The 22,220-nt window shown below is 38.0% G+C and overlaps 1 protein-coding gene across 1 annotated transcript in view; it reads right to left on the reverse strand.

Annotated features, from left to right (window-relative positions):
• Positions 1-22,220, reverse strand: part of plcl1 (phospholipase C like 1) — a 110,415-nt gene that overhangs the window by 15,219 nt on the left and 72,976 nt on the right. The window contains exons 2-4 of the mRNA XM_073845926.1: positions 11,555-12,178; positions 8,755-10,449; positions 1,205-1,567 (exon numbers count right to left, since the gene is read on the reverse strand). Of these exons, the coding sequence (XP_073702027.1) occupies positions 1,205-1,567; positions 8,755-10,449; positions 11,555-12,178 (2,682 nt within the window). The remainder of the gene's footprint in view (positions 1-1,204; positions 1,568-8,754; positions 10,450-11,554; positions 12,179-22,220) is intronic.

The raw sequence follows: 22,220 nt of genomic DNA on the forward strand, positions 1-22,220 counted from the left end.
TGTGGACTGACTAAACAAAAGTTGAACTTTTTGGAAGGTGCGTGTCCCATTACATCTGGCGTAAAAGTAACACAGCATTTCAGAAAAAGAACATCATACCAACAGTCAAATATGGTGGTGATAGTGTGATGGTCTGGGGCTGTTTTGCTGCTTCTGGACCTGGAAGACTTACTGTGCTAAATGGAACCATGAATTCTGTGGTCTACCAAAAAATCCTGAAGGACAATGTCCGGCCATCTGTTCGTGACCTCAAGCTAAAGCGAACTTGGGTTCTGCAGCAGGACAATGATCTAAAACACACCAGCAAATCCACCTCTGAATGGCTGAAGAAAAACAAAATGAAGACTTTGGAGTGGCCTAGTCAAAGTCCTGACCTGAATCCTATTGAGATGCTGTGGCATGACCTTAAAAAGGTGGTTCATGCTCAAAACCCTCCAATGTGGCTGAATTACAACAATTCTGCCAAGATGAGTGGGCCAAAATTCCTGCACAGCGCTGTAACAGACTCATTGCAATCTATCACAAACGCTTGATTGCAGTTGTTGCTGCTAAGGGTGGCCCATCCAGTTATTAAGTTTAGGGGGCAAACACTTTTTCACACAGAGCCATTTTGTTTTCCCTTCATAATAAAAAACTTCATTCAAAAACTGCATGTTGTGTTTACTTGTGTTATCTTTGATTAATATTTAAATTTGTTTGATGATCTGAAATATTAAAGTGTGACAAACATGCAAAAAAAAAAAATCAGGAAGGGGGGCAACACTTTTTCACACTGTTGAGATTTAATAATATCGTTTGCTTCATAATGAACAAATTTAATCATATCGCTTCACAAGACTTGAATTAAACCACCCAATTCATATAGATTAACTTCATGATGCATTTATGACCTTTTTGGATCTTTGGATCACTTTGTGTTTTGAAGAAAGGCTTGGAACAACATAAGGGGTGAGTACATTTATATTTTTGGGTGTACTATACCCTTAACCAGCCAGATTTCCTTGATCATACAGCATAATATGGAAAAACCATGCTGGCTGACCAGCACCAAAACCGCACTAATCTACATAAACCAACCTGAGTGAACGTCAATGGAAATTCCTACTTGTGTAACCTGGTCTTTTCAGCAGGGTGTGGCTGCCAAGTAGTGAAGTTGTCAGATTGCTATTATTACTGTTGTCTGAACATGCAACACCTCCCTTACCAGTGCATCCTCTCGCAGGTCTGTAGCTTCTCGCAGAGGTCCACTGGCTGGGCGGAAAGTGTCATCCAGCACTTTGATTCCCGTGTTACGCAAAGTGACGTACTCTCGTCCACGCCGCATTCCTTTCCTGACGGACAGACCCCGTCTCTGGGCCTTTCCCCCACCTCTGCGGTTAGTGATGGCGATGTGTACAAACAGGCTGGCATGGGGCAAAGGGTCTCCAGTGAGGCCCAGCAGGGGCACGTTGCGGTAACCAGGCTGTAGACACTCAAAAGCGATGGTGTACTGGCCAATAAAGTCATCGCCTATATAATCATCATCCAGAACTACGAAACGCAGCAGGGCAAGTTCAGGCATGTTTACCTGAAAAGAGAAAAGAGTGAGTGAATTTTTTTGGCCTCTTCAGGTGTGCAACATTCTACAGATGCAGCTGTGAGGAGAATTAAATATCTAGGGTAGTAAGCAGACATTCTGAAATAGGAAGTGTGCAAAAATTAGTACAGACCACTGAGCCAAACGTGCCACTGTAACACCACAGAATATGGTAGTTAAAAGATCATTTGCATAAGTGCATTTCCACAGTCTCATCTATTTAAATATGGAAATATTAAGCATGCACACACAATCACCTGGACATCTGGCTATCTAGGACAAACTCACACATTAATAAGCAAGGACACAATTCAACAAAATCATACATCCTTTACAACATGAATAACTGTTACAGGTGGAAACATCTTACACAAAGGATTGTGTAACTATTGTTAGAGGTTTACATAACCAACAAGCATACTTGCATAGTAAAAGAAACACTGAAAATAACAGGAAGTCTCTATTTCACTGCTTCCTTTGTGTCAGAAAAAAAGGGAACAATGGTACCTGAGAGTAATATTTAAATTACTAATTTGCACATCTTCGAAAGAAAACCTAGATGTGTAAGCATGTTCATGATACAGTTGAGGTCAAAAGACTGTATGATTGAGGTCAAAAGTGTACATACACCTTGCAGAATCTGCAAAATGTTAATTATTTTACCAAAATAAGAGGGATCATACAAAATACATTATTTTTTTATTTTATTTTTTTATTTAGTACTGACCTGAAAAAATATTTCACATAAGAGACATTTACATATAGTCCACAAGAAAAAAAAAAAAAAGATGTTTTTATAAAAATGACCCCATTCAAAAGTTTATATACGCTTGATTCTTAATACTGTGTTTGTTACTTGAATGATTCACAGCTATGTTTTTTTGTTTAGTGATATTTGTTCACGAGTCCCTTGTTTGTCCTGAACAGTTAAATTGCCCACTGTTCTTCCGAAAAATCCATCAGGTTCCACAAATTCTTTGGTTTTTCAGCATTTTTGCGTATTTAAACCTTTCCAGCAATGACTGTATGATTTTGAGACGGATCTTCACACTGAGGACAATTGAGGGACTCAAATGCAACTATTACATAAGGTTCAAATGCTCACTGATGCTTCAGAAGGAAACACGATGCATTAAAAGCCGGGGAGTTGGAAACTTTTGAACAGAATGAAGATGTGTACATTTTTCTTATTTCGCCTAAATATATATATATTTTTTTTTTCATTTAGTACTGCCCTTCAGAAGCTACAGAAGATACATACACATTTCCCAGAAGACAAAATAAGTTAAACTTGCCCTGATCTTCAAATTCAAATGTTTTTACCCCCGGCTTTTAATGCATTGTGTTTCCTTCTGAAGCATCAGTGAGCATTTGAACCTTCTGTAATAGTTGCATATGAGTCCCTCAGTTGTCCTCAGTGTGAAGATCCATCTCAAAATCATACAGTCTTTGATGGAAAGGGTTTAAATACACACACACACACACACACACAAAGAATCTGTGGGACCAGAAGGATTTTTCTGATTAACAGCAGGCTATTTTACTGTTCAGGACAAACAAAGGACTCACAAACAACTATCACTAAAAAAATAAAAATCAGCAGTGGGTCTTTCAGTTAGCACCACAGTATTAAGAATCAAGCGTATGTAAACTTTTGAACAGGGTCATTTTTATAAATTCAACTATTATTTTCTTCTATGGACTATATGTAAATGTCTTTCATGTGAAATATCTTATTCAGGTCAGTACTAAATAAAAAAATAGCATCCATTTTGTATGATCCATCTTATTTTTGTAAAATATTTAACATTTTGCAGATTCTGCAAGATGTATGTAAACTTTTGATCTCAACCGTATATAGATGCATGGGTATATACACACCTATGAGCATGTACGAACGAACACACACACACACACACACACACACACTGGTTTACATGTTTTATGGGGACATTCCATAGGCGTAATGGTTTTTATACTGTACAAACCGTATTTTCTATGGCCCTACACCTACCCTACACCTAAACCTAGCCCTCACAGGAGATTGTGCACACTTTTACTTCCTCAAAAAAACTCATTGTGCATGATTTATAAGCCTGTTTCCTCATGGGGACCTGAGAAATGTCCCCACAAGGTCAAAATCTACTGGTATTCCTATCCTTGTGGGGACATTTGGTCCCCACAACGTGATGAATACCAGGTCACACACACACACACACACACACACACACACACACACACACACAAAACAAGTGAGACACAGAGTTATATCACACTGAATATGCATATTCATACTAAGAAACAGAAAAACAGAAAATCTGGCAGGAAAACACAGACAACAAAGATAAAATGCCTCAGCTGGCAGCAGACGCCCACACAGACGCCTGGACACAACTCATGCAAGAGAAAATAGTTCAAGACAGGTATGCAGCATCTCAGAGAACCTGCTTCATGTTTCAGAAACTGCATACAGCACATTTATATACATGGACAAATTGAATGATCTTCACTGACAAAACTGTGCCATGTTTTTGGACATGTACCATGGTAATACCATATTAAGACATTGGAAGTAAGTCATTTTAATATCTTAAGAGCACCACATAAATATTGTAAACGCAATGGTTCATAAATAATTACAGTACACTTCCCTACAGGGACATTATATAAAAACCATTATATAGAGTTATATAGCAAAGCTCATATGCTTAATTGCTAGTATCATTGCATAATTCAAGTGTTTGAATATATTATCACCTAGCTCTAATCTGTTAAATATGACTACTGGCTATGAAGTTATTACAATTTTATCAAACAACATTGTTTTGTTTTTGAAACTGTGAATTGTGAAAAGTAAAGTACAGTAAAGTATGATTTGACTTGACATTGACACTGGCGTCATTAGGGGTACAGAGCTCTCAAGTTACTTATCTGTTTAATGAAAAAGGCCACAGGAAGAGATGCAAAAGCATTCTATCAGATCCCACCAGGGGATGTGCATTTGCTCCCGTGTGTGTGTGCGTTTGTTAGTGGGACTCTTGATAGGTGTACCCCTCCCATAACTTATAACTGTATGACGTCTTTGAGCTCCAAGCAACTAGAGACAAACAAATGCAAACAACAAGAGGCAGAATCCCCCAGGACAGAATAAGTGTGTGCGTGAGAGGTATATTTGTGATTTCACTGGATCCTTCTCAAAACCTCCTCTTCAAATAACCATATGGTGCAGTCTTTGGTTTAAATCACAATAGCAGGGATTTAAATTTATAAGCGCTAAGGACAAGTCTCACCCACAAATTTTATCACTGTCTATTTGCAGTACAAAATGTGTATGATGTACAGACCCATCCAAAATGCACACCTTTATGCTATGCTTTATCCACCTTAGTACCTTTATGCTAAACAAGTACAATATCTGGAGATTAATATTTGAGGACTTTTGATTTTTTTTTTTTTTTCTAGTTAGTGGTGCAGGGCATTTGACAGGTCGTAATACACACAAGAAATAAAGTATGTATTCTCTTTCCCTGCATATTCCTGTCTTTACTGTCATATCTACTATGGCAAAAAGTCATTATAAAATATAAAAAGTTCCATATATTAAGTTTATTTAGATTTTTTTCTCCGAATTGAGATAAACTCGTAATTGTTAGGGGAAAAAAACCCTGAACTGTGATATTTAAACTCGCAATTCTAAGGAAAAAAAGTATAAAAACTGAGGAATTCTGAGGAAAAGAGATATAAACATGCAATTCTGAGAAAATATCAGTTTTTCCCTCTTGGAATTAGGCAATTGCAAGTTTAAAGTGAGAATTGTGAGATATAAACTCAGAATTCAGAATTTTTTTTCTCAGAACCGCAAGTTTATATCTTGCAATTCTGAGAAAAAAGTGGAAATTGTGTTTATATCTTGCAATTCTGACTCCATTTTCTTAGAATTATGAGTTTATCTCTCAATTTTTTTTGAAAAAAACTCTTAATTGTGATATTTAAACTTGCAATTTTGAGAAAACTAAGTATAAACACTGATAAATTCTGAGGAAATATCTTTTTTCCTTTCAGAATTAAACACCTCACAATTCTAAGTTTATATCTAACAATTTTGAGAAAAAAGTGAGAATTGTGAGTTTATATCTTGCAATTCTGACTCAATTATTTTTAGAATTATGAGTTTATATCACGCAATTTTGACTTTATAACTCGCAATTGTGAGTTTATTTCTCGCAATTCTGACTTCTCACAATTTGCGAGTTTATATTACGAAATTCTGAGAAAAAGTAAAAATTGTACGTTTATATCTTGTAATTCCAACTTAATTTTATCAGAATTATGTGTCTATATCTTGCAATTCTGACTTGAATTTCTTATAACTAAATTAATTTTCTCACAATTTTGAGAAAAGTCAGAATTGGGAGGGATAAACTCACAATTCTGACTTTTTCTCAATTTTGAATCAAGCAATTCTGACTTAATTTCTCAGATAATGAGTTTATATCACGAAATTTTGACCTTATATCTCGCAATTGTGAGTTTATTTCTCACAATTCTGACTTCTCACAATTTGCGAGTTTATATCACGCGATTCTAGGAAAAGGTCAAAATTGCTTTGATCTTGAAATTCCGACTTAATTTCTTAGAATTCTAAGTTTATATCTTGCAATTCTGATGTTATAACTGGCAATTGCAAGTTTATATCTCACAGTTCTGAGAAGAAAAAAAAAGTCAGAATTGCAAAAACTCACAATTACAAGAAAAATGTCAGAATCGTGGATTAAAAAATTGTAATTACCTTTTTTATTATTTATTCAATGATGGAAACAGGCTTCCATAATTAAAGGATGTTTTATAGGATATTTTCATTTCAAAGCATCCAATTTCCTCTTGATTCAGCATGAAATGCAATGCATATGGAGCTCCTGTTAGTCCTCTAAGCAAATATATCCTTGAAAATTGTTATTTTTGTGGCAGACAACATTAGACGGTTTATATTTATCTCAGTCTTACAATACGAACAGTTCTTGTTTGCTGTTACTGAAGGGGGGGGGGGTCATGATGCTTTTTTAAAGAACTTTATGGATAATAGCACTACTAATGTACTCTGGAACAATGAAAAATACATGACAATAGTGTGGTTGAGTGCTTGAACCTTGCTTGTTGATAGAAACTAGTATTCTTGACAAAAACATATTTGTTGGCCTTCAAAAATTGCTACCAACACAATACACTAACTGTCCTCAAATAACCCTTGCAAAAATGTACTTATTTGTTTCAGCAGTCTTGCTTCACACCCAAAGCGCTGCTTGTTTGTGTCTACTTCATCGCGCTGGAAATCACAGGTAAAACAAACCCTCACCTGCACCAAGAAACTACCCTAATCTGCATCTCGTAATTAAAGCTGTCTAAATTTGGCATGCAACTGTAATTAGGCCCTGGTAAAAGAAAGGTCACATCACTGAAGAAAAAAAAATGCTGGAAGAAACTGGCACCCACTTATAGAGCAGTGTAATGAGTTATCTAGACTGTAGGTTTGAACTACAATCCAGGGCAAGAGCATTAGTGTTAGCAGGCCATTAAGTTTTGATGTAGATCTTCCCTAATTATAGATCTAGGAAGAGTTGTGTTAAGTTGCACACACTTGCGTCACCCCAGTGCATCCATGAGGATAGACTACATCCATTAACCTCATTCTGGTGGTGGATCACAGGTCAGTACTCTATACATTCATGTTATTAATGTATGTGACATTTCTGTTATAGTAGCCAGCTCAGGTTAATGCATGCTAAGAAATGAAAGCAAATGGAGTTCTCAAACCAGTGAGAACTAACATTTTATGAACTCGCTGCATTCTATCAGGATATGTTTATGTCTAACTACAGAGACAGAAAATCTGAAGCTTTCCAAAAAGCATTAAAAACAAAACAGATTCTGTCTCAAGTGAGCACTAAGAGCAGAATTAGCTTTCAGCCATTTTGTTGTGCTTATAATAATATAAAAAGTTCCATATATTACATTTATCAAATGTCGAAGCCTGTTTTCACCAACTTCCACCTTTCTCAGAATTGCGTGATACAAACTCGGAACTGTGAGGTAAATAGTAATAATTGTGTCGCAAATCAGAATTTTTTCTCAGAATTGAGAGATATACACTCGTAATTGTGAGAAAAAAAAACTCTGAATTGTGATATTTCAACTCTGAAGATATTCATTTCTGAAAAAAATAAGTATAAACTGAGGAAAAAATATATAAACTTGCAATTCTAAGAAAATATTATTTTTTTTTCCCTCTCAGAATTAGACATAACTCACAATTTTGAGAAAATGTAAGAATTGCAAGGTTATATCAAGCAATTGTGAGAAAAAGTTGGAATTTTGAGTTTATATCTTGCAATTCTGATTTCATCTCTCAGAATTATGAGTTTTATATCTCGCAATTTTTTGGAACCTGTGTATGCTAAGCCCAGGCAGTGCTAATATTTTTGTTACAAAAACACAAGCCTGTAAGTGGCTGTAACGGTATAGCAAAATATAACATGATAGTTTGGAATCACCTTGTCGTCATTACTCTCTGCTAAGAGAGGTCAATGAGTACGTGTGTTAGGATGTATGATAGGGCATAGCTGAGCTCAGTCAGAACTGTGTTAATATTGCATGCAGTAGGTAACCAGTGTGAGACATGGCTCAGTTGCTGCTTCATGGACTGCAGCATTCTGATTAAGACACATGAGAATGGACACTGCCCTCAAGACTGATACACACAGAAAAGCTCAGAATAACCTTGCATGTCACTGTCCACACCACAGAGCACAGGGTTAAAAACCCACAGGCAAGGTGTCATGTAAAACGTCTCGTCTCAATGCTTATTCTCAAGTTTTATACACTCTTTCATCTCAGGAAAAACGACTACAGACTTAAAGTCAATTTCTAGTAGGGAGTAGTTTGGGAGCTGTGTGGAGTTGATTATATTTTCATATGTAGTAAAACATTTGAAAGTAATAATTAGTTCACAATCGATTTTAAAATTCCATGCAACTGCCACTAGGGGGCGAAATGCATAAACCATATGCAAATGTCAGAGATAGTCAAAAGGCCTGCAGCTTTAGTCTTCCAACATCACATATGAAATAAATAAGACTTATATTCATGATGTGGTAGTCTCACTCACTCACTCACTCACTCACCTGGAACTCAAAGGTCTCGTCAAACAGCGGGTCATCCTGGTTCTGGGCAGCAGTGCGAGTTCTCTGCTCTGTGCAGTCTGCAGGCACTCCGTGTAGCTCCAGCACCACATATGGGTCAATGACCTCACCTTTGGCACCAGAGCCTTGTGGCTTGGGTAGACTATGGGCACTAATGACCTTGACCCTGAGCGTTTGAGGTGGTACACCAGGAACGCAGCCTTGTGACTGGGCACTGAAGTAGGAAACCTCTGCTCGCATGACTGCCGGACGAAGAACATACCCACACCCACCATTCTGCATGAAACGCCCACGGGTCAGGTCTAGCATGGCACCTGGCGTCTGCTGGTTGAGTGCCACCAATTGCACACCTCCTTTCCAGTAGCCTTGTGGGTTTGGGTTACTAGAGTCTAGTCTTACAGAGCTGGGACGCACACGAGTTAGATTGCGCTTGGTAAAGTTCACCAACTCTTCCGGACTCTCACTGGCCAGCCGTCCTGCCTCTCCTTCCCCAAGAGAGCATAGGGTCCAGTAAGGGGGATCAAGGATCATAGGTGTACCTGGGGTAGAAGGAGTGGAGGGGGGAGAATGCTGCTGGGATGGTTGTGCACTTGTCCGGTGAGCATAAAAGTTCCGGCTTCCAGTACGAGCAACTGCGACGAGATCAGACAATTCGCGCCGCAAGCGGAGGCGCCTTGGCTGTGGGGGTGGGGGAACAACAAGAACCACTCCCAGTTCCTCTTCCCCGGGGATAGTCATCCTTCTGCCAGCCAGAGGACCGCCACCACCAATCTCCTCATCCTCCTCAGATACCTCTCCTTCAGAACCTTCCTCTTCTGGGGGCAGCTTCTTTCCGACAAGAAGCACCTTCCCCTTGAGCTGCTCTGGAGATGGAAGAGTAGTTGCACGACCTCCCAAACTGACAGGCAGAGATTCTGGGGTATAGAGCTTGGATCCGAAAACCTTTTTGAGGTGTTGTGCAAGAGTACGTTGCTGGGAAGGTGAGCAACGCTGGCAGAGATATAGCAGAAGAGGATACTGGGAGGTGAGAAAAGCATACTTGTTGACTACTTCCAGGGCACTGCGAAGGGTAACAGAACCATGATGGTGATGATGATGATGGTGGTGGTGGTGATGATGCTTTACGTCTGTACCATGGTCTACACCCAGTAGTGGCTCCCCTTCTGGTCCATCGGTAACCCCAAGCTCCAGGCACCGACAACCAGCTTGCAGGGCTCGAATGAGCCCCCCTAGATCAGCCCGGCCATGCACTTGGTCATCCAGCAGGTAGGAGCGGTAGGAGGCACTGATGAAATAATGAGATAGGGGCATCTTCATGTCCTGGCACACATTCTGGTGCTCAGGGTCTAACAACTGGCACTCAGCTGACTGTAGGTAACGGGTAAAGCCATCCAAGCCCAGCAGACCCCGTTCACGGCCAGGTGCAGAGGGCTCAAAGCGGCGAAGAACCTCCAAGCAGCCCTCAGTGGTGGCCAATGACAGACCTTGCTCAGTCTCCTGGAAAAGACGCAGGTCTTGGGCATCAAGGCATTCCCGGTCTTTAGAGAGTTGCACTAGCAAGAAATAGACATCGGGTCGAGTACACAACTCGCAGTAGGCCTCCTGGAATTCTTCCAGCGTGACATGCGAGGTTAGCTTCTCTTTGCTCCGTTGAATCTCCTTAAAGCGCAATCGCACCTGATAAAAGGGAAAAAAAATATTAATGTGTTTTAGTTCACATATTTGTGTTGGCAGCACTTTTGTGGATAACAGTTTGAGCTGGAAACCCAACCCTTGTTATTTTAAAACATGATTAGAAGAGGACTAATCTACAAACTATTACCATCGTGCTACTGCCCCAGGGGGAATGCCTTTCTTTAGATATTACAGTATCTACTAAATGTACACAAAGACTACTGTCAAGTGACGGTTGGTTATTGCTGACCAAGGCCTTGAGAGTTCTACAGTCTACTGTAATTATCATCTGCTTATAATGTAAGCCTATCTCATCAGTTTTTTAGGTTTTGTTTCTTGAATAAGAAATGCCGGGGTGATTTTTTTCCTTGAAAAGAACTCGGAAACTTAATGAGCAATCACAGTTCAAACTATTGCACAAACCAGAGGCAAATCAAATAAGCAGCTCGTGGCAGATAATGATTTGAATCTTGAGAGACAAAATGTCACAAGTCATACAAATTCAGAGACAGCAGCTCTTCACAGGGCCTAGATCGTGTCCTGCATTTTTCAGGATTAGGATACAGCCAGGAGCAAAGTGAGTCATGCCTATACAGTCAGATCCTCAATGCTTGCCCTTTTTGCCTTTACTTGTCTCTCTAGACACATGAAGCAGATGCCTCACACCCGCTGTCACAAAGACTTGGAGACTTGGCCCTGTGGCTTGTGTCTGTCCTCCTCCTGTCCCCAGCTGTCCAATCCACACACAAACACACATGCATGAAACTACTGTCACAGCTGCCAAATTGAAAACCCAACAATTGCTGTGCCTCAGCAGGACTGGCTAACAAGTCAAGCTAAGTAATGATACAGAGAGACGAGCTCTGGAACAAACAATCATATTGCCTGGTTTTTTCAGTGCTTGTTTTTCCATCTCTTGCTGCTCTAGGACAGTAATGTGATTCTTATTTTATGCATCCTACATAAAAACTGCTGCAGTGTATGCATTTCTGATTGCTTTCAATTTGGGGGTCAGATATTCAATATCCTTTATTTTTTTCTGAACGTATGCACTCATGAAATGCAAGATTTTGTGGTTTATAAATTGAATTACAAGAGAATGTCTTACCTTTGCTTCCCTAATGCCAGGGCACAGTTTACAGATGTTGGCCACTGCTGTATCCTCAGACACAATTCCATGTCCATCTTCATCAACCAATGCAAACTCTGCCGCCAACCAATTCTGCCTCATCTTGTTCCCAATACTTCCTTCACCTACCCCTCCATCCCCTCCACTCCCTCCACCAATGGTACCAGGGTGAGACAACAGGTACCGCAACCCTGTCACCCAGATGTTGGCCACATCGGCAGAGAGAGCAACCAAGTCCAGGGACTGATACTCATCACCGTGAATGATGGAGAAGGCTGCTTCTTCAGCGAGGTGATCCGACGGGCCATTGTGGAGAAACGTCTCTGTGCTTTTCCCTGTCCGGACCTCACGAATGGCAGAGATGTCCAGTCGAGCTCGGTCACCATCTTTCTTAGAGGGTTCCCAACGGAGACAGGCCATCTCAGGGTCCAGAGTGTAGAATCTTGAGTAGATGCGCGAGTTGGGTCGCACCTTCTTTAGCTCGCAGCCACCTTGCATGAAGGCTAGGCAATCTGCAGCACTGCTCACCTTCTTTTCTGATGGCATACTGCTAAAGGAAACAGTTTTCTTTCTCCCTCCACTGACCTTGGCCACAGAAGGATCCTAGGGGGAAAAAAAAAACAAGAGTGTAAACCACAAAGGAACACAAAACTTATATTATTCTACACAGTGCTGTTATAGTAAAGCATTTTAGCAACAAAGTAAGATGGATTTTTGTCTCATCCATCACAGAAAGCTCTTTGTGTTCAAGCATGTCTGTAGGTTTAAGTCCAAACACGAGGCATGTTTCAGTCTGAAATTACTATTTGCACATAACCATGAAGGAACATTTTCGAAATTAATGGAGCTTCATGTCATCCAAGGGAAATGAACTATGGTGGCCTTCCTCTGGCCTATTCAGAATAAACAACCTAATTCTATATTACATCACAGACCAGCAGCACTGGACTGTGTGTTGCCATTGTCAGAGCTGCTAAAATATTCCTGTTTTTTCTTTGCTTTAAATTGTGACCCTGAACCACAAAATCAGTGAAATTGAGATTTATACATTATCTGAATATTTGAAAGCTGAATAAATAAGGTGCCCATTGATGTATAGTTTGTTAGGATGGGACAATATTTGGCTGAGATAACTATTTGAAAATCTGGAATCTGAGGAATCTAAATATTGAGAAAATTACCTTGAAAGTTGTCCAAATGAAGTTCTTAGCAATGCATATTACTATTAAAAATTTGTTTTTTATATATTTATGGTAGGAAATTTACAAAATATTTTCATGGAACATGATCTTTACTTAATATCCTTATGATTTTTGTCATAAAAGAAAAATCGATAATTTTGACCCATACAATGAATTTTTGGCTACTGCTACAAATATACCCATGCTGCTTAAGACTGGTTTTGTGGTACAGGGTCACAATTATTAATGTCTATTTATGTGACTGCACCATATTTAAAATCATCACATAGAAAAAAAATTCCCTTGGAAATATTCAAATTTTACTGAATTCCCAAATAAGATGATTTGGTAACATGTTGCTGAAAAAGCTTATGTAGCAATTCAGCCAAGCACGTTAGCATGTTAAAAACAGTCATTTGTTTTCAAGCTCTCCACTCCAAAGATTCAGAATGATGAAATGATAGTGAAATAAATTTTTGGAGTGACAGAAAACAGCAAAAGCTAAATGATGGCAGAACTGTCACCTTCCCCGACCCACTAAAAAGAAAGGAGATAAAAGTTTTATGTTTGCTGGGGCATGTTGCTGGTTCAAAAATGCGTGCTTGCAGCACTGGCCTATATTTGTCCCAATACCTAAAAATGAATCCACAACAAAGCCTCCTAAAGGAAATACATTATGTTAGTGCAGTAATTAGAATGTATAATCTGGGATTTCCACCCAAAGCCATTTGGCACTTATCAAGACTGGCTCTCATAACAGATACACAGAGAGTATGCACGCAGAAGCTAATGAGCTTCAGACATAACAAATATAAAAGATGGGCTTTATACTATCAAGACATGATAAATCCCATTGGAAAGTCTTCAGTTTCTCTGCATGTCTCATAACTATTATTTTTCAAATCAGACATAACATTTTAAAATGGGCAGAATTTAAAAATCCAAAGACTCGACCTGTTGAGGCACCAGAATATACATTTGTGACCCTGGACCACAAAACCAGTCATAAGTAGCACGGGGAGGTTTATAGCAATACACTGAATTGGTCAAAATGATCACTGCCAAAAATCATTAGGATATTAAGTAAAGATCATGTTCCATGAAGATATTTCATGGAACAATAAACTTGGGTGGTTAGCTCTTGTGGTCAGCAATTAACCCCAAAATCCTACTAACTAACTAACTAGCAACATTCCTGAATTCACCCAGAAAACATTCACAACACCGTGGCAACTACCCACAACATGTAGAATCACTGACCTGAGAAAACATTTACCATTTCACCATGCTAATATGAAGGGATTTTCCATATTGATTTTTCACAATAGATTTTTTGCATTGTGCTATGTGTTAGGATTGATGGAAATGTACAGTCATTTTATGTCAAGATATTATATTATATTTGTATTATTATTATTATTATTATTATTATTGTTTTGTTTTGATTTTTCAGTGTAGTTTCTGGGGCTGGGTAAAAATATATACACATTTCTCTACCATTTTTATGAAACAATATTGATTCTAAAATCCCAAGAATCAATTACTCGAGCCTGTTTTCAGTTAACTTAACATTATTGAACGGAACATTGTAGCGTGCCTCCCATCCAATAAATCGCAATAAGCTTTGTTTAATAACAAAAGTAACAAAGAACAAAGTCTCAGATTTCAATTCTGTCCATTGTTTTACAGTATTCAAACAATAAATCCCGTTTTAGCGTTGCTTTAATGTGGAGTGACAGATCGCTGCAGCGCCTCAGTTTAAGAGAAGCAGCAACACTAAAGCGCACGTAAACGGATCATCTCCTCCGCTTTAATTCCAGTTACGAAATAAACATGAATGAACATCTGACGGCATGTTAAAAGAAAGAGTACAACTTACTGAAATCCACTTTCCTGTCTCATGTAATCACTCAGTGTTTCAACCGCAGAAAGACATCAGTATAACAGCTTGTAAACAATCTCACGTAACATAACCACATTTGCCTCAGAAAAAAAGTGTTTGTATTCAAATCAGTTCATTTTAACCTTCAATATTATACTATTAGTATAGTACCAACTGACCCTCATGTATATTTTACAGCATTAGTTGAGAGATTTTTTCCTTGAGAAAATCTGGTATGTACTATATCTGATATATACCCAAAATGATCAATATCGAACAAAATCAGGATTTGATTAAATTGCAAGCTTGTGAATAAGAATAAAATAGTGAAATTTATGTCGAAACCCATCCCTTGTATTTTCACATTCACATTCTGCTTCTTTATTATCACAATTTCACATCCTTTTTGAGTCAAGGAAGAAACAAGCACCACTCTGTGCTTTCACAAAACACCACAATTCTGGAGTTCTTCAGCCGAGCAAGACCCTGTAGACATTCAGACCAGAGAAGCACTGGATGAAGTCAGGTCATAGAGTACAGTGTGCAGACACTGTTCATTTGTCTTTGTTTGTCTGTTTTTATGCAGCTGGCAGTCTCCATTCCTCAATGCTGCCGTGCTTCTGGATCAGAACCTGCCTGACGAGTCGACAGCCTGCCGCTGTGAATCCGGGTCAGCAGGTGTTTGAGCAGACTGGGTGATAGCAGAGCTGAAGCAATCACAGTGAGCCAGGCGGCACAGCACAGTGCGCAGTTTAACAGGCATGACCACTCAAAGCTAAAATGCAGCTTTAGTGGTTAGACACCCAAGGGCAACCAGAGAAAGAGGCAAAAAAAAAGCAGGCCGCTCATCCGTCCATCCATCTATGCCAGCTACTGTACCAATCAGGTTCTCTAGCAAACCATGACGACAAGTCGGCAAAGCCTTTAATGTAACGTTCTAGCCTAAAAGTGCATCAGACTTAATCCCCTTAAGCGGACTTCATTTTGCTTTGTTTTTTGAAACATAGGTTTGTTTTTATGTGTTTTTTCAAACAATGAATGGAAGGTCTACCAGTGTGGAAAGAAAAGGATTGTAAGAGAGCTTTAGCTGAGGAACATGAAAAAAAAAAGCGAGAAACACAGCAAGGGTGGCAGAAAAGATTTAATGAGATGGAGGGAGAAGTGCAACAGAACACAAAATAAAACTGCTGGAAAACCTAAAAGGTAGGGAAACACACATCTTTCCTCCATAATATAAAATTACACAGACATTATAAGCAATTTCCCACCATCAGTCTGAGAGGGGTAACAGAAGTATCAAACACAGAAAGGGGGAGCTGGGAGATGAAGTGTGGTTAAATTTAGATGTGCCCCCATCTCCACTTAATCAAGGGAAAGAGGAGGAGAGTGGAAGGGGAGCACAAGCACTAGAGAGGAGGAGATAATAACTGGAGGTTGGATGGATGGAGAAACTGAGGACAGAGGGGGAAAAAAATGAAAAGTGACAAGGGAAAATATAATACGAAGTAAAATGCGTCAGTATGGGCACTGGTGACGGTTGAGACTGAGGGAATAACCCTTGCTCTATTCCTACCAGAGCTGACTGGTTTTAATAACAGCCGAGTCCCTGCCCTTTAAGGGGCATTTTCAAGCTCATCGTTGATTTGGCAGCTAAAGCCCACAATGACATCAGCCTTCTCTACTACTGAGTCCTCACTGCACCTTTCCAATGCTGCCTGAGGCTAAACTCTTTCACACAGTACAGTGTTTACTACTGTCATCCGCTGAGAGTCAATACAAACACTCTGGACTGAAAGAAAGAAAACAGAGTGAATTCACAAATCGAAGGCTGCGCAAGAATATTTTATTCACAGATATTGATGGATGCAAGAACTGTGTATTTTAGATGAAGGCACAATTTTTTTTTATAAAAATGTCCAAAAAACACCAGAGCAGTGTTGTATATTTTGTTGACTTGTGTACTTACATTATCCTAAATGCTGCTTTATCACATATACGCATGACCAGAAAAAAAGCGGAATCGGTCGACTGTAGGATAATAAAAGCTCTGCTGCTTTCGAGCCGTGTTTCACGCTCATCTCTCATTAGCAATCGCTTCAGAGGTCTTGTTTCACCTCCACGGCTTTCTGCCCCACCCTGCTTCACACTACAGTGACATTACTAAAATTTTAATACATTAGCTCATCCATGAACATGATGAACATGAGTCCTGTCAGATTGCATCGACTGTAAGGGTGAAGACGACAACTCCCATGATTCCACAATCATGGCGTCATCAAACTACGCCTTTGTTTCTTTGTTTGTTTTGAATATATTCTAATGATGATAAATTACATACTGTGCCTTAAAGGATGAGCAACAGTTAGTCACCTAGCAAGGTCTAAATTTTGTTGTTACAATATACATTACAATACAATAACAATAATATAATTTTAATGCTTTGTGACGTTTTAAAATAACATACCATCCGCACTACACCTACATGTAAACCTACCCGATAGTATGAACAAAAGCGAATGTGACGTAAAAATCACAAGCATGCAGTTGAATCTTGTTTTTCGATCTCTCATCTTTCAGCTCTTTCTTTGTGAGTCATGTTTTTTCACGGAATTCGTACCCATCTGGAAAGCGAAACATAAGAAGCTGTAATTATAACTGTGTACGAAACGATTACAAGTTCTCTCTGCTTTACCACCAATAGTGTTCATTTCTGTTGGAAACTGCAGTGATATGTGCTTATTGGTACGTATTACAGGTATGTTTTTGTCATGAGATCAGGTAGAAAAAAAAATATCATCTAACAACACCAAACATTTAAACAGTGTGAACATAGTGATGTTTTGCTTTAATTAGCATGTTAACAGTTGCTGTTAGACTGTTTACAAAGTAAAAGCTTTATGGAAATGTTACACATTTACATTCACCCTCTTAAAAAAAAAAACATTTGTACAGTCAGACACACTTAGAGGGAATGTCTTTTAAGAAAATGTAGTTTTCCATATTCCTAGTTTTAGCAGGCTAAACAAATGTTTAAATTAAAATGGGCATGTTTTTATGTTGAAGAGCAATGGAACCTGTATAAACACAATATTTACATGAAAGGAGACATTAGCTTTGAGGAATACTGGGCAAGAAAATAAAAGAGCTAATCACATGGCAGTCTGTTGAGGAAATTCTGCTGAGACTTGCATGGAGGAAAAAAGTTTCTATGAGATCGCCAAGCAACAGTATTAGTGGAACATAATTGTACACTGACAAATGAATGGCTGATGATGAATGATGATGTTCTCCATAACAGAGTGGATTGGTTAAAGACATAATTCACCAAAATGGAAATTCTGGGATTGTCATTCCAACCACATTTGACATCATTTATTCTGCAGAACACAAAAGATGATATTTTTGGGGGGGAAAGAGTCTCAGAGCTTTTTTTTAGTCCATATAATAGAAACTGGGGACCAAAGTACTTCAAACTACACTACCAGTCAAAAGTATTTGGACAGTAAGATTTTAAATGCTTTTTTTTTTTAAAGAAGTCTCTACTGCTCACCAAGCCTGCATTTATTTGATCCATTTTATTTGATTCAAATAAATACAGCAAAAACAGAAATATTCTTAATATTTAAAAAAGCTGAAATAAAAAGCTTTTGTAACATTATACACTACACCATTCAAAAGCTTGGATTCAGTTTTTTGGGAAAGAAATCATAGAAATTAATAATTTTATTTAGCAAGGATGCTTTAAACTGATCAAAAGACTGATAAAAGACATTTATAATTTTACTAAATATCGGATAAATGCTGTTCTTTTGAACTTTCTATTCATCAAAGAAACTTGAAATAAATTCTACTATTCTACTTATAGTAAAAAAAATTGTTTTTTAAGGAGCAAATCAGAATATTAGAGTGATTTCTGAAGGATTGTGTGACTGGAGTAATGACGCTAAAAATTCAGCTTTGACATCACAGGAATAAATTACATTTTAAAATATATTCAAATAGAAAACAGTTATTTTAAATAGTAAAAATATTTCAAACTTTTACTGTTTTTGCTGCACTTTGGATTAAATAAATGCAGGCTTGGTGAGCAGAAGAGACTTCATCAAACATTAAAAATCTTTTGACTGGTAGTGTGTTTTGGAAAAAGAAAATGTCTAAGAAAGAAAATCATACAGGTTTAGAATGATATGAGGGTAACTGGGTGGTAAAAAGAGTAAATGTTGACATATTTTAGGTGAACTACCCCTTTAAGAGCACAACATTTCTGTCCATCAGCTCATTAACCCACTCACAACAGGGTCCAGTAACCCCACCCAAACTACCACGCCGTACAACTGAATTCATCAGCTGGGACAACACCTGATGCTGCCTGTAATCCACTCCGGCTCCAGGCAAGCCACGGAACAGCACTGCAATCCAGCTAATTGATCCCAGCTCTGAGAAAGCAGTAGATTAGTGCCGCCGCGCTGCTCCCACCCCACGAGACCTGCGGGGTCATCCGTGCCGGATGGAGAGCCAGTGATTTACTAGGGTTAGAGGGGAACGCTCATGGATTAACCGACAATGAGTTTAGCCGGCCGTCAATCCTACCACCCAACTAATTGAAAATGCTGATGTGTGGGTCAAAATAGAATTATGTCAAGCACAAATGTGAGGCAGCTGATCTCCTGACATTGAGCTTGTCTATAAACAGCTTGAAGGATGAAATGTGTTGTTAAAGCAAATATGAGTACAGCAAAAGAGAGATTATCAAACACCTGTTCTTCCCAGGAGCAAAAAAAAACCACCATATAAGAGAGTGGTGGTGATGTAAGGATCAAATTAAATTAATCTAATCTATTAGTTACCCTTCACATTTCAAAGCAAAATTGAGAAATAATTGAATAAAGTACAGCAAAGTGTGAAAGAAAAAATGTTTCAGCATAACTCCTGCCTAATAAAAGCTGGCAGCTATGGAGATTTCAATGCTCCAGCTCATCACTCGGAAATTGCTTTATAATTAAATGCGTGTTGTAAAACTTAAACAGGACTTTAATGTGATTACACTCACTAAACCTTCTGTTATACCTGTCTGTCCTGGAATTAAGAAACAGGTTTATTACTTCCTGCACAGACTCAACATTGCCCTAATCTAATCTATTCAATATGTCACAAATATCACATTTTCCTCAGTGTGAAAGTACTATGACTACTTGTAAGATTTTGTATAAGGGCTATTCTATAGAACTGGTCCAAAGAGTTGGAAACATTTTCCCCCAAAAAAGAAAATTGTATACATGTAAGTTGTATAATATTTAAGATACTAGGGTTGCAAAGGGGTGGAAAATTTCTGGTAAATTTACAGAAACTTTCCAAAAATCCCTGGAATATTTTCCACCTTTTTGCAACCCTACACTCTTAAAAATAAAGGTGCTTAACGATGCCATAGAAGAACCTTTTTTGTCTAAATGGTTCCATAAAGAACCTTTAACATCTTCAGATTATTAAAACCTAAGAAAGAGGCGGTCCTTTATGGCATCGCTGTGAAGAACCTTTTAAAACACCTTTATTTTTATTTTAAGAGAGTACAAGATACACATTTCTAGTAATTGTGCAGTTAATACTCGTATTGTATTTTCAGAAAGTTTTGGAATATTTTTCCTCTCCCCAATTTTGTCACTACTGAAACACAGTAATATAATTTAACGAGAAGGTTATATTGACCTGTTAAGATTTTGCTTACATCTAAATTGTACATTTTTTTGCGTTGTTTTTTTTTTATTCAGAGAAAAATCCATAACAGTTACATTTTTAACAAGTGTAATTTATAAGATTTGTTATATTTTAAATCAATTTTTTTCTTTGTAAAAGGCAAAAAGTTGATCATGCTGATTTCAAACTTAAGGATTCATTAGTTTGAATATACATTGAACCAAACACTATCATAACATCTTAGTTGATAATTCAGTATACTTGATGTTTTATTATTATTTATTTTTTAAAAACAACAATGGAAAAAACTAAAATTATTTCAATATCATTTTCATAAGTTGAAATTTAAGGGTTAGAGTTCAGGACAGCCGCCTCCCAAATGAAAGTACCCAATAAATTCTAATTTTACATATATTAAGCGTGCTGGGTTTCAATAGCTAGAAGAATCTAAGATTTTAATACTTTAGTTTAAATGTGACCCTGGACCACAAAACCAGTCTTAAGTCGCTGGGGTATATTTGTAGCAATAGCCAAAAATACATTGCATGGGTCAAAATTTTTGATTTTTCTTTTATGCCAAAAATCATTAGGAAATTAAGTAAAGATCATGTTCCATGAAGATTTTTTGTAAATTTCCTACTGTAAATATATCAAAATGTAATTTTTGATTTGTAAAATGCATTGTTAAGAACCTAATTTGGACAACTTTAAAGGTGATTTTCTCAGTATTTTGATTTTTTTGCATCCTCAGATTCCAGATTTTCAAATAGATGTATCTCGGTCAAATATTGTCCTATCCTAACAAACCATGCATCAATAGAAAGCTTATTTATTGAGCTTTCATATGATGTATAAATCTCAGTTTTGTAAAATTTAACCTTATGACTGGTTTTGTGGTCCAGGGTCACAAATGTGTTTTTTGGTTGTGGTACAGAAGTTTGCACCAATTCTGTAGAATGGCCCATAAATGTTGTACTATTTGACACTGTTTTACTGACTTCAATACTTTGATGATCTCTATTGGGTTTGTGATATGAGACAAATCTAATTTCAAAAGTTATTTCCAGGTTTTATTACCCGAATTGCTTTATTTTATTATCAATCCAGCAAATGAGTTTTCTGCTAGCCAACCAGAAACTCTGGAAGTAGAGAAAGGTGTCTCACGATGATAGGCATGATTGCAAAGCACGGCTGGTCTCACATGATCAAGAGTAAAGAACTTGAAATAATTGCCGGCCATTTCCACAATCAAGCTCCTCTTATCACAGTTGTTCACAGCCTACGGAGCCTACACAGTCATCAGCCTACGCTGCTTTACAGGTTCCATTCTGAAAACAATCAGTCCTCAGGCAGTCTTCAACGCTGCCCTAAACAAGCAGAGAAAAGCTCACACACCGCTACCTCAAACGTCTGCCAAGAGTGATTTTCAGGCTATTTGTTTCCTAAAAAGCCTCCTTAGCACTCACACTTTCTTAGGCCGAAGCGAAAGAGACATACAACAGTTTAGTTAAGGGTCTCAAGAAAGGCTGTCAAACGGAGTCACAGGGATGTGCTAGATGCAAAAAAAAATAAACTGCAACAGGGAACAGTTAAAATAGCAAACTAAATAGGTCTATCGCTTTAAAAAGAAAATTAGAAAATGTTTACATCATTGTTGATGACATCAGAGGTTGTGCATCCAATCAAACTATAGTATTTTAATGCATTCATCTGTCACTTAGTAATAAGGCTAATACTAATACAATATTTGGCCCAGTGTCTATTCCATCTGCTCAGATGGTAAACCACACTTCTGCTGTTGTTTATGCGTTTACAAAATTGTAAATTACAAAAATAAAATCCTAATTTATATTCCAAAGGCACCTGTTAAAAAGCCTTTCTGTTGCTTAGT

Source organism: Garra rufa, chromosome 8, assembly GCF_049309525.1.
Source record: "Garra rufa chromosome 8, GarRuf1.0, whole genome shotgun sequence".
NCBI classification, from domain to species: Eukaryota; Metazoa; Chordata; class Actinopteri; order Cypriniformes; family Cyprinidae; genus Garra; species Garra rufa.